General features: G+C 31.4%; 2 protein-coding genes and 2 pseudogenes across 5 annotated transcripts; 1 reads left to right on the top strand and 3 right to left on the bottom strand.

Moving 5' to 3' along the window:
* Positions 1–395: 395 nt before the first annotated feature.
* Positions 396–1,661, bottom strand: LOC111462980 (annotated as a pseudogene).
* Positions 1,662–3,919: 2,258 nt separating this feature from the next.
* Positions 3,920–5,073, top strand: LOC111462727 (uncharacterized RNA-binding protein C17H9.04c-like). Of its 4 annotated transcripts, none has more exons than XM_023106438.1 (4): positions 3,925–4,048; positions 4,133–4,510; positions 4,663–4,764; positions 4,881–5,073. In XM_023106438.1, exons 2-3 carry the CDS (start codon positions 4,137–4,139, stop codon positions 4,760–4,762), a joined length of 474 nt encoding a protein of 157 aa, XP_022962206.1. In that variant the 5' UTR covers positions 3,925–4,048; positions 4,133–4,136; the 3' UTR covers positions 4,763–4,764; positions 4,881–5,073. The 4 variants fall into 4 exon arrangements, with proteins under 4 accessions (XP_022962207.1, XP_022962206.1, XP_022962203.1 ...); XM_023106435.1 differs by having other exon boundaries at positions 3,926–4,048; positions 4,130–4,510; XM_023106436.1 differs by having other exon boundaries at positions 3,927–4,048; positions 4,136–4,510.
* Positions 5,074–6,666: 1,593 nt separating this feature from the next.
* On the bottom strand, positions 6,667–8,624 carry LOC111462979 (annotated as a pseudogene).
* Positions 8,625–9,214: 590 nt separating this feature from the next.
* On the bottom strand, positions 9,215–10,851 carry LOC111462539 (UPF0481 protein At3g47200-like). Its single transcript, XM_023106145.1, has 2 exons — positions 10,734–10,851; positions 9,215–10,650 (listed from the first exon to the last, which is right to left on the bottom strand). Exon 2 carries the CDS (start codon positions 10,567–10,569, stop codon positions 9,289–9,291), a length of 1,281 nt encoding a protein of 426 aa, XP_022961913.1. The 5' UTR covers positions 10,570–10,650; positions 10,734–10,851; the 3' UTR covers positions 9,215–9,288.
* Positions 10,852–12,940: the final 2,089 nt, after the last annotated feature.

Raw genomic sequence — 12,940 nt, 5'->3', positions numbered from 1 at the left:
TTTTTTTTTTTTTTTTTTTTTTTTTTTAATAAATATTTACAAATTGGACTCAACTAGGCTGGGTGATTTAGAAACAAAAATAAATTAATTTCATTTATTTGATAAGAGTATTTTTTGAGTTCATATTAAAGCTACAAAATTAAATTAAAAATTATCCAAAGCTTGAAGGCGTCCAGTGAAGGTAAATTGTTAATCAATCATGTCCAAAAATTACTTCTTCTAAATAAAGAAATTACAAATTTAAGCGTGGTAAAAAATAATTCTAAGGTATTCATTAGTATACTTTTTACTGAAGTGTTAGTACTTAGTATTTTAATTACATTTTCTTTAAAAGTAAATAAAATATACTATTTATATGAAAGAAGATAAATATAATATACTATATATGAGTTTGGCTAGCTAGAAAATGTAGATACACCCGAGAATATAGTTTGAAGGAGGGTTAAAACAGTGAGTAAAGTGGCTGCAAAGAAGGAAACAATAGCCCACGGCGTATTGAAATAATTATGCTTGAGTGAAGCTTTTGCCTTATTCCATTGTCTATTGCAGTGTCTACGTAAAGCTTTGTTGATATCATTGAAGTGGTAATAATCTGAGACTATGACAAATTTACAGTGAAACTTCTTTATCATTCCCTCCATTATCATTGATTATGATCCCGGCTCCCACAAGTAAATTCATGTCTTTCTCTGTGCATATCAAATAATCCAATAATGACACATATTGGATACATTTGTTATTTTTCACTGACAAATGCTCAAATGCTATCAGATTTCGCATCATGGTTTCGAAGTAATCATCAATATACACAGGTGGAATTGCAAGAACTCCATTTTTGAAGCTTATATCTATTATATATTTGGCATTTTCAGCTTTTTTGATGGTGACACCGGCCTCACAAAGCTTAGTTACCGATGGAGGGTTAATAATCTTCTCATCATTAATGGTGTGCTCAGAAGACATGGTGGGCACAACAAAGTAGAAGTTTAAGAAATCAACAAAGTGTTTTGGTTTTATCGATAAGACATCGGGAAGAGAATAATTATATATCAATCCACATTGTGAAAACACATATGTCAGTCCTATAAACAAGAAGGGAGCATAATTTTGTGGTACGAGGTTGAACAAATGTTGAAGAAGAAAGAAAGGGATTTGATTTTCGAGCTTAATCAAATCAATATATATATGAGAAATTCTTTTGTAGAAGGAAAGATCTACCTTGTTTTGAATTTTAAAGAATGCGGTCGGGTCATATTGCTCATAATATAGAATCAAGAGCTCCACTATGAAATAACCATCTACGAGCATCATCTTAACAAAATCTTCATCACTCATGTTTATAGGTTTTGCATAGCAATTTCGGGCTTTTTTTTTTTTTTTTTTTTTTTTATCAAAACTTGAGTAGTTTTAACTAGAAACTCCAATGAACTCATTTTGTCATCTAAACGACGTAGAAAGTTACTAAGACCTTGAAGCTTATATTGTTCTGTGACTATTAAATCATTTCGACTACGATGATGAAATGGACCGATGGAAATGACTTGAGGGATGTAAGCTGAATTATTCATCTCGCGTAGTTGTTTCGAAACTTGATAAATGCTACCATCTACATTAACAGGAGGTAGTTGTTCTAACATTTTTTCAATGGATATCACTAACATTCTCACTAATTTCTGACATGTCATTTGGTTGATTAACTCCAACTTGACTATTTTTCATTTATGATAGGAACGAATAGAGGGAAGAAGATGTTAGTAATAAATGATGATGGAGGGAGGGAAGGAAGAAAGGGTATTCAAACCTTGTAAGTTATCATTTGCAGTATTTTTTTAGAAGAATTGATTAAACATTTGCAACGTTTGTATGTATTCAAAAGTATATGATAAATAATTTGTAGCATAACCAAATGAAATGATGGTATCAGCTATCAATGATCGAGAACCTTTTTCAAAAGAATTGATTCAAAATTTGTAGAATTCAACTTTGGAGAAAACACAAGGGGGGATTCAATCCCAGTAAATCCTGTTGCTGCTCAGTAATCCCTCTAGAAATATGTTGTCAATGAATTCTGAAAAAGAATTCTGAATTTGAAATAAAAAGGAAATTTGAATGCATAGATTATTGATAAACAAGAAGAAATGGACGAATTACAAAATAATTATACACAAATAAAAAACTAAAAAAGAATCCGCCTAGCTGATGATATGCTAAAAGAAAAGAATTAAAGATCATTGTTAGATCATTGACCGATCAAAATACAAAAAAGAAGCATTCCTTTATTATGGGAAAGCTATCAATCCATGCACATCAAAGAACAGAAATAAAAAGAGAATCATGCAAAGAGAACGAAAATCTGGTAGTATAATGAGAAACATTGAAGAAAAAATACAAATCGAAGGAGATTCCGACGAAGAAGTAGAAAGAGTTGCATTGGATGAGACGATAGTTAACGTGGAAGTAAGTCCAACAATTTTAAAGGTAAATTTTATCTTTAACCTAATAACAATTATCTGATTTTCGATTGAAACGGTTCATAAAATATAAGCGCAAATATGAAAATTGTTGTGTTCAATAATAAGAAAAGGCGGGCAAGGGGCGAGCAGCTGAGCCACGATTGTGAGAAGAGAACGTAGAGATATTTTTAAAAGAGCGGGAATTTTATCCGTGGATAGTTGGGCCTGGGATAATATGGGCCAGTGTAGTATTTTGGGCTACTGAGGTTTAAAACGAAATGGGCCAAGCCCATCAACTGAATTTTTCATGGCCCAAGCACAAAGCATTTCACAGCCCACAATCTTTTTTTCTTTTTTAATTTAAATGTTTTACATAAATAGAAAATTGGGTGAATTTAAAAATAAATAAAGAGGTAAAAGAGTTGGAAAGTAAAAGATTTTGGAGGACTAAAAAGTAGAACAAAAGAGGCAACTTTTATCATTTTCATGACGTTTTACTCCCATTCCTATACATACGTCTTCGCCACGCCACGTGCATCCAACCCAACTCCCCATTTATCTTACCTCACTTTCATTTTAAAAAAAAATAATTAAAAAAAATAAAAAATTCCAAGCTAACATTATTTAATTGAATATTTGGAATCATGTTAAATAAATAATTATCCATTTGATTCTAACTATTATGTTAGTTTCTGCCTTAAAAAAAAAAGATATTTATTAACCATTAAAAAAAAAAGCTTGAAAAAAAAGTGAGGTTCTTGTTTGCTTTTTTTTTTCCCCTCTAAATTAAATTAATTATTAATGGAAGTTGTAAATTAAATTAAAAAAAAGAATATCAAAGGGTGGGAGAAAGAGAGAGAATGGAATCAGTACCCCTCCTTCTTCCTATTGCCTTTATTTTTGCTTTGCTTCAGCTTTCCTTTACCATTCCCCAAGAACACAGCCCCAAAAGAATTAAAAAAAAAAAATGAAGGTAAAATAAAGAAAAATAAAGAAATTAAAGAAAAAAAAAAGAGGAATTAATGGGTGATTGAAAAAAGTAAATTATAGAGGAAAAAAAGAAAGAAAAAGATGGTCAAAATTCAAAAAATTTAAAACTCCTCGAAAGCTTCTTCTCTGCCACCATCATCAGTTTCGACTATCTTTATCGAAACTCTCTTATTTTGTATTTATGGAAATTTTAATTATTATTTTTAAATAAAAAGGATTTCATTGTGGGGTCCCCAAAATGGGTTTATTTAGAATATTCATTTTGTCTGCTATTTGAAAAAGTATAAATTTTTGTTCTTCCTTATCCAATTCTTCATCAACCAAATAGCTGACGTGTATAATTCTGGTGCGTTGGATTTGGATTATGAAATTTAAGGAAAATAATAATGGAATTATTACGAAGAAAAAAAAAAAAAAGAAAAAGAAAAACCCCAAACTGCCACTGAAAGCCCAAACCTCGTTTGATTCTTCTCGATCCTCGAGAAAAAAAAAGGACAAAAATCGCAGTTCACCGGTATAAAACCCACCACCACCGGCTGTTTCGCCAGAGAAACGTGATCAGGCCATTAAAACCGAACCGCCGCCGCATCAACTTCAGGCAAAAGGTAAGCTTTCCGGTTAATTAGAGTTCATTTTGTTTTTTTTGGCGTTAAGGGTTGGGACTAAATTTGGAGGGGAATAAAAAGAAGCAGGATGAGCAGGCCGGGGGATTGGAATTGTAGGTCTTGCCACCATCTCAACTTCCAACGACGGGAGTCCTGTCAGCGTTGTGGTGAGCCTAGGGCCGACTTCAGCGGCGGAAGAGTTGGTTCCTCGTCCTTTGGTTTCACTACCGGCCCCGACGTCCGTCCTGGGGATTGGTACTGCGCCGTCGCCAACTGCGGCGCTCATAACTTCGCTAGCCGCTCTATCTGCTTCAAGTGCGGCGCTTCTAAAGATGACGCTTCCCCTGCCGCCGCCGCCGCCGCCGCCGCTTACGACGGCGATTTTACTAGAATGAGAGGCTTTAACTTCGGCGCTGCCTCCAACCGCCCTGGATGGAAATCTGGTGATTGGATCTGTTCCAGGTAGGGTTTCCAATTTTTCTCTAAATTCCATTTTCATCCCCACCACTTTCAATATTTTCAAATTTAGTCCATTTTTAATTATGATTTTAATTTTTTCATCCCATATCTACTAAATTAATCTATAAAAAAAAAGTCAAAAATTAATGTTACAGATCAAATTGCAACGAGCATAACTTTGCCAACAGAAGAGAATGCTTCAGATGTAATGCACCTAGAGATTCAAACAACACGTCTCCATACTCGTACTCGTAGAGGTAATTAATTAATTTCTAGAAACAAAATATCATATTTATAAATGGATCCCTAAACTCTTTCTCGGGTTTAATTAGTTATTAATATTATTATTTTGGGAATATTTTGCAATTTACAGGTGGTAGCAATGGAAGGATCAAATTCTAGCTAGAAAGAAGAGAGTTTCCAATCAGAACGTCGTCGTTTTGTTTTCTTTATTTTCCAGTTTCAAAAGTGATTTAAGGGTGGATTTATGCATGCATGCAGGAAAATACTTCGTATCCAATTTTCTAATTTATATTATATTAATCCGTAACTTTCACTTTATGTTATGTGCTTACCTCGAATTAATTTTCTAATAATAAATCACTTTATTATTTTATTATAATAAACACGTCACTAATATAGACGTAATATTTAGTCATACAAAATTTACATTATTTTTTTTTAAAGGAAGGACGTTAATTTAAATATTTTTAAATGAAATTAATTCTTTTTTTTTTTTTGGCTTTATCATGGTTTAACAAGCCAATTAATTTCCTAAATTAATTCAAACTCTTTAAAAACATCTTTCCCTTACATCATATTAATACTTTAGGTTAAAATTTGATCAACTATTTTATTTTATTTTATTTATTATTAAATAACTTAATTAACTAATGAAATAAAATATATACTTCACTAAACCCTCAATTTCTCATTTTGGATGATAATTCCAATTAGTGAACCCATCTCTAATTAATCATATAATTACCACAAAACCATTGACTTTATTTTGGATGAGCGGATCCGGTTCTCTTTCACTAATTAAAATTAATAATTAAAATAGAATCTAATCCCACCCACATTCATAATAATATTACAATTTTGGAATTAAATTATTTATGTCAAGAATTATTTTGACATTTTTAAAAGTTTAAGGACTTATTCGACATAAAATTGACATTTTTAAGGTATAATGTAATTTAAAATTTTATTTAGAGATTGAATTTGTATTTTAAATATCAATTTACAAGGAAAAAAGAAAATAACATAGGATTCCATAGCTTTTGAAAGTAAAAAAAATTGGAGAGAGGGGTTCTTTATGCTCCCCTTCATTGATCTTTTGGGAATGTATTTTGAAATGCAAAGAGAGATTGTGAATTGGTCAAAAAGTAGTAAGCACAAACATATTTATTCTTTATGTTACTTCATGCATATGGCCCTAAAATGGAGTTTCTTTTGCTCCCATTTATTTATTTATATTATCCATTAAAAGGATACAAATACTTTTGATAAGAATTTAAAAAGTAATTCTAAATACGGTCGTTCAAATAAATTTACTAATTCTTTGTTTGAGGCCAACTTAACGTCTCATTGCCATTCTATTCGATAAAACATTCTTTTATCTTTTAATGATACTGTGTTGGATAACTGAAATCTTCTAAAGACATGTAGTCTGTAATATAATATTTTTTAAAAGGGATACTTAGGCTAAAAATTACATGAAAACATGATAATTTAAAATTATATTGAATCAAATTTTGGTCGATAATATTTTTGTGATAACTGTAATGGTCAACGATTCAAAAGAAGAATGTAAAATTAAGAACTAGTTTGTAAATGGGTTAAAGTTTTTGAAGTTTTCTCTCCTTCTCTTTCCTTTATTTCTTAAGCATTTGTAAAAGTACTTTTTAATAAAGCGTTATGTTTACTTTTTCCGACCCCTTTTTTTTTCCTCGTTATGAAAAAGATGTCTTTGGAGAGGTCAAAGTTAAGACTGCATGCATTATGTCAAGATTCCCAAGGTCGTCCGCTTTAACATATTATGTATTTTTATTAGTCTCACGATTTTAAATATAACATAATGTTTATTAAAAAAATACCAAGATAGCATATAACAAAGTAAGGAGTAAAAGAGTAAATTTAAAAGAAACATCTCTATATTATATAGATAGATTTGGCTAGCTAGGAAATACAGATATAGCACCGAATATAGTTTGAAGGAGCGTGAGAACAATGAGCAAAGTTGCAGCAAAGAAGGAGACAATAGCCCATGGTGTATTGAAATAGTTGTGTTTGAGTGAAGCTTTTGCTTTGTTCCACCGTCTATTGCAGTGCTCATGTAAGGTTTTGCTGATATGGTTGAAGCGTTCATCACTTGAGATTTCAACAAATTTACAGAGATTGTTAATCAATTTTGAAACTTCTTTATCACTGCCTCCAATATTGTTGATTATGATTCCAGCTTTCTCAAGCAAACTCACGTCTTTCTCTGCGCTTATCAAATAATCCATGAAGACAACATATTGGATACACTTGCTCTCATTTTTCGAGGGAAAATGCTCAAATGCTATCAGGTTTCGCATTATAGTTTCGAAGAAATCATCAATTTGTAAAGGTGGGATCGTGAAAATCTCATAACACATTCAACATGTTTTGCTTTCTTGATAGTGACACCCGCCTCGCAGAGCTGAGTTATGGATGTTGGAATAGACAAGTTATTTTCATTATCGTTGTTCTTCAGAGTCATCATGGGAACAACAAAGTAGAAGCTTAAGAAATCGACAAAGTGCATTGGTTTTATTGGAGATGCATCAGGAAGAGAATAACCTTCGAATAACCTTCAACAATTCCACGCTGTAAAAACTTATTTGCTAGTGTTAAAACAACTATCCACGAGCATCATTTGAACGAAATCTTCATCGCTCATGTTTATGGGTTCTGCATAGCAATTTCGAGCTTCTTTCACCCAACTTTGAGTAGTTTTCACGAGGAACTCTAATGAGTCCATCTTGTTATCCAAACGACCTAGAAAGTTAATACAATATCGAAGCTTATATTGTTCTGTGGCTATCAAATCCTTTTGACTACAATGATGAAATGGACCTATAGAAATGGCTTGAGGGATATAGGCTATATTATTCATCTTGTGTAGTAGTCTCGGAACTCGAAAGATGCTACATTCTTCATTAACCGGAGGTAATTGTTCCATCATTTTTTTTATGGATATTACAACATGACCACAAAATTGTTCAACTTCACTAATTTCTGTCATCCTGTAGGGTATGCCATTTGCTTGATGAACTCCGATATGACCATTTTCCATTTAAAATGAAATACGGGCATTTTCAAATCCGAATAAAAAGTAATGTATATATATTTTAAAATGAACTAAAATAAGAAAACAAAAATAAATTTAAGGGAAACAAAGGATACCTTGTCTTCAAATTGAGGGAAAGAGATGGTGGTGAACGAAAAATGAGGGAAGAAAGGAAGAGAGTTGGTATGGAAGTGGAAGAAATAAGAAGGCAAGCTTCTTATAACTAAGTTCCTAAGTTACTAGTGATGGCAGCTGAGATAAATGATTACGAGGACGAATACCAGTAATAGCCGACTAACATAAATGATTACGAGGAGGAATACTAGTGATGGGCAGCTAACATAAATGATCCCGAAGAGGAATATCAGTAATGGACGACTAACATAAATGATCACGAGAAAGAATACCAGTAGTGGGCGGCTAACATAAATGATCACGTGGAAAACGTAGACAACTAAAGGACAATGAGGTCCTCTATTATTAATTATTCCACCCACTCTTCTTTTCCATCAACTTTCCTTGACAATTTGTTTAAAGTGATTGACATGTTGTGTCATAGTTATCACTTGCTAAAGAATTACATTTTTTTCATCTTCCTGATGATTTTCAGTAAAGGATGTGAACAAAATAAAAGAAATTTTCAGTATCGGAGAGCTATGGAATGTAGCATTAAATGTCTTCACGTGCATATCTTCGATAGAGAGTTCATCGCTAGGAGTATGTCAACTTAACCAAATTTTCGTCGTTACCGGTGAAAGATTGGTTTTATTTACAAAATATGAAAGAAAAACTAAAAACTAGTTTTGAATAAAAATTCAAATCCTTTAAAATTTTCAATATTTTCTCTCCCAATTTGGACGTAAAAGCATTTGTAAAGCACCATTTTACTAAAGTGGCTTTAATTATTATAATATTATGATCTATTTGTATATTAATTATAAAGTTGAAGATTAAACAAAAATAAATAAATATTTTTATTAGATATAAATTAAAAATTTATGTAAAAATTGTTATATTTATGAATTTTAGAAGTTTAAAGACCAAGACAGAATGAATTAAATTTATAATTTAATTAAAATTCTTTTTTAAAAAATAAAAATTTACATTGGTATAAATTCTTTTTATGTATTTTTTTTCATTATATCTTTTACCTGTTAATATATATTTTTTTATCACAATTGTATAAAATAATTATTTATAATTATGAGAATAATTATTACAATTGATTGCTTAATAAATTCAAAAGCTTCTGAACTAGGAACACATTTTGTGGATAATAATTAAATAATTATTTATCTAAAATTTATTAGTGGATGAAAATTAAATAATTAATTATCTAAAATGAACTAGTATAATAAAATTATTTAAAATAATTAAGAGGAGAGAGAAAATTGAAGTAAAAAAACATTATGATTGAAAATTGTATGAAAATAAGAGAAACAACATACTAGAAGAAACATAATTTCTAAGGTATAATAGGAAACACAGAGAATATAGTTTGTAAGAGAGTCAGAATAATAAGCAAGGTTGCAGCAAAGAAGGAGACAATAGCCCATGGTGTATTGAAATAGTTATGTTTGAGTGAAGCTTTTGCTTTGTTCCATCGTCTATTGCAGTGTTCACGTAAGGTGTTGCTGATATTGTTCAAGCTGTAATCACTTGAGGTTTCAACAAATTTGCAGAGATTGTTGAACAATTTTGAAACTTCTTTATCACTGCCTCCAATATTGTTGATTATGATTCCAGCCTTCACAAGTAAATTCACGTCTTTCTCTGTGCTTATTAAATCATCCATGAATACAATATATGGGATATAATTGCTTTTATTTCTCAAGGGAAAATGCTCAAATGCTATCAGATTTCGCATGGTTGGTTCGAATAAATCATCAATAACTAAAGGTGGGATTGTTAAAATCTCATTTTCGAACCTTATGTCCATCATAGAAATGAAATCTTTTGCTTTCTTAATGGTGACACCAGCCTCGTAAAGCTCAGTTATCGTTGGAGGAGTTATCGGGCTATTATTATTATTGTTCTCTAGAGACGTCTTTGAGACGAAGAAGAAGCTTAAAAAATCGACCAAGTGCTTTGGTTTTATCGACGATAGATTAGAAAGAGAACAATTGGCAACAAGTTCCTGTCTGAAAAATATATATGTTAATTCTTTAAAGGAGACAGAGGTTATATTTGGTATGAGGCCGAACAGACGTTCAAGAAGGAAGAAAGGGACTTGATTTTCCAACATAATCAAATCAGTAAATAGCTCGATAGATCTTTGGTGGAAGGTTAGATCTAAATTGTTTGGAGTTTGGAAGCCGTTGTGATTTTGTATCAAAAACTCTACTAGGAAACAACCATCCACAATCATCATGTTAACAAATTCCTTATCATTCATGTTTATGGGCTCTCCATAGCAATTTCGAACTTCTTTCATCCAAGTTTGAGTATTTTTCTTAAGCAACTCCAATGAATCCCTCTCGTTACCTAGACGGCTTAGAAAGTTCAAACAACGTCGAAGCTTATATGGCTCAGTAGCTAACAAATCCTTTCGATAATGGTGAAATGGACCTATGGAAATGACTTGAGGAGTATAGGCTCTATGATTCATATTGCGTAATAGTTTAGGAACTCGAAAGATGCTACATTCTACATTAACAGGAGGTAGCTTGTCTATCATTTCTTTTATGGATAGTACAACATTACGACGAGGATGTTCACCTTGTTCAGCTTCACTAATTCCTGCCATATTGTATGGTTTGTCGTTTATCTGATCAACTTCAGTCTGACTATTTTCTATTTCAAACGAACATCCACCTTTTCAAATTTCCTGGAATAAAAAGTAATGCATATATATTTGAAAATGAACAAACATAAGGAAGCAAAAATGAATTTAATGAAACGAAAAGATACCTTGATGGAAGATGGTGGTGGTGAATGAAAATGAGGGAAGGAAGTGGAAGAAATAGGAAGGCTTAGGTTGGGATGACCAAGTAAACTACCACTAATGGCGGTCACATGGAGGTGTAAATATATAGACATTTCAAGGACTCGCCCTCACGTATGTAAGTACAAGCTTAAGAAATTCTCTTATATTCATGGGTAGTAGTCAATTAATCAGTGTAACCAAAGTGTTTACAAGTATATTTTTCACACTTTCACACTACACGTCTCACTTACAAAACTACTCTCAATTACCTTTAGATAGATACAAAATGACACTGACTTTACGTCTCAAACAATGCTAGACAAATTTTTATATCCGCAAGTAATACTAATGTTTATACATGAATCAAGATGATTCATGTACCAATATGAGGGAGTGTACTGCTGTGAGAATGAACCAAATGTTCATGGCAATTGTTCATTCTCGATAATAAATCTAGACAACTGTTGGACAATGAAACGTTGGGTCCCCTATTCTAAATTATTGAGACGGTGAGTTTACTATTCAAAATTATTGAAATGGAGGGGTCGCGTATTCCAAAAGCAGGGGTCCATTGAAAAGTATAAGCCATATTCTGTTGGCTACTAGGGCCAACATTATCACGTGGGAGAGTCAACATAGGTCAATTAAAACGACAATAAGACAATGGGTCCTCTATTGATAACCAAATATACTATGATGAGGCTTGACATAAATGATCACAGGGTGGTATAAATGTTGTAGTGGAAGTGGAAGCAAGAACGATGGTACTCACATACTCACAAACATAAATGAACAAAGAGACACAAAGATTTACATGGTTCAAAGAAAAGAAATTTTCCAACACTATAACCAAAGTGTGTATAGGTGTATCTCTCACACTCTCATACTACAATGTTTCACTTACAAAACTCTTCTCAATTGCCTTTAGGTAGATAAAGAATGATACTGATTTCACATCTCAAACAATGCTAGACAAAATTTTTATATAGGCATGACAATACTGATGCTCATACATTAATCAAGATGATTCATGTACCAATACGAAAGAATTTACTACTATAGGGATGAGCCAAATGTTCATAACAATTCTCGATAGTAAATATAGACAAGTACTGGACAATAAGATATTGGTCTTTTATTCTAAATTATTGAGACGGTGGGTCCTCTATTCCAAATTATTGAAATGGAGGGGTCGTCTATTCCAAAGTAAGGATTTATTGACAATCTTTGTCTACTTTTATTCTTATGGTTCTTTAATAATGGATGTCCCACTATTTAAACAAATAAAAAGTTTGTTTTATGACATATAAATTTAAATTATATGTGCAATGAAACTAAAATTTCTAATTTTTGAGTTTTCTATATAAGGAAACAATTATTTAAACGGTATATACCGAACATATTTCTTAAAATTTATAAACAAGATAGTCATTTATTGAACTCAAGTATATTTAATTATTTTTAATGAATTATTTAGGTTTAACTAATAGTTAATTTTGAATAAGTGTATAATGATAAATTTTGATTCTTGTTTCTATTTTTCACTCGTCATCTTTCTACGATCGAGTAAATAAAAATCTATTATCATTATTTTTTTATAATATAGAAATAATGACATAATTCAACGAGCAGCTGATATATATTTACTTTGAGATTAAAAGTCTAAATTTTAATATCTTACTCATTTTATTTTTAAAAAAATGATTTATGAAACAAAATTGAGGTTTGAATTGACTCTCACGACACATCAGCTACTGAATATATGTAAATGTGAAATAATTAATATCTTAATTGGCTCTTGATTTTGAACTTCTTTATGTTAATTAAATATTTTCATTGTATTTAAATTATTAGCATGGACTATTAATAAAATATTCAAACATATACAAAGAAGTATCCCATCAACAATAGAACTGAAGTGAAAGCAGCAGGTTTGAAGTTTCAATGGGTCGAATTTGGAACACAGAGAAGAGGGAATGTTAAATGGGGTGGGCCGAATTATGTGGTATAAGGTTGAATAGATGGTGAACAACGAAGAAAGGGATTTGATTTTCTAACTTAATCAAATCATAACATATCTTGTGGTTTCTTCGGTATAAGGAACGATCAAAACTAGTGTGAAATGATGCATTTGGATAATAGTTTTCATAACATCCCATAAAAAACTCCACTACAAAACAACCATCTACGA

The sequence above is a fragment of the Cucurbita moschata genome, unplaced genomic scaffold (assembly GCF_002738365.1).
Source record: "Cucurbita moschata cultivar Rifu unplaced genomic scaffold, Cmos_1.0 Cmo_Scf00027, whole genome shotgun sequence".
Lineage (NCBI taxonomy): Eukaryota > Viridiplantae > Streptophyta > Magnoliopsida > Cucurbitales > Cucurbitaceae > Cucurbita > Cucurbita moschata.
This window is presented reverse-complemented; position numbering and strand designations above follow the sequence as displayed.

Excerpts from the sequence above, each read along its gene's own strand:
- LOC111462727 (XM_023106438.1), top strand. The coding sequence starts at position 4,137 with ATGAGCAGGCCGGGGGATTGGAATTGTAGGTCTTGCCACCATCTCAAC. Across the intron at positions 4,511-4,662 it reads GGTGATTGGATCTGTTCCAG|ATCAAATTGCAACGAGCATA; the intron begins GTAGGGTTTCCA and ends TTAATGTTACAG.
- LOC111462539 (XM_023106145.1), bottom strand. The coding sequence starts at position 10,569 with ATGGCAGGAATTAGTGAAGCTGAACAAGGTGAACATCCTCGTCGTAAT.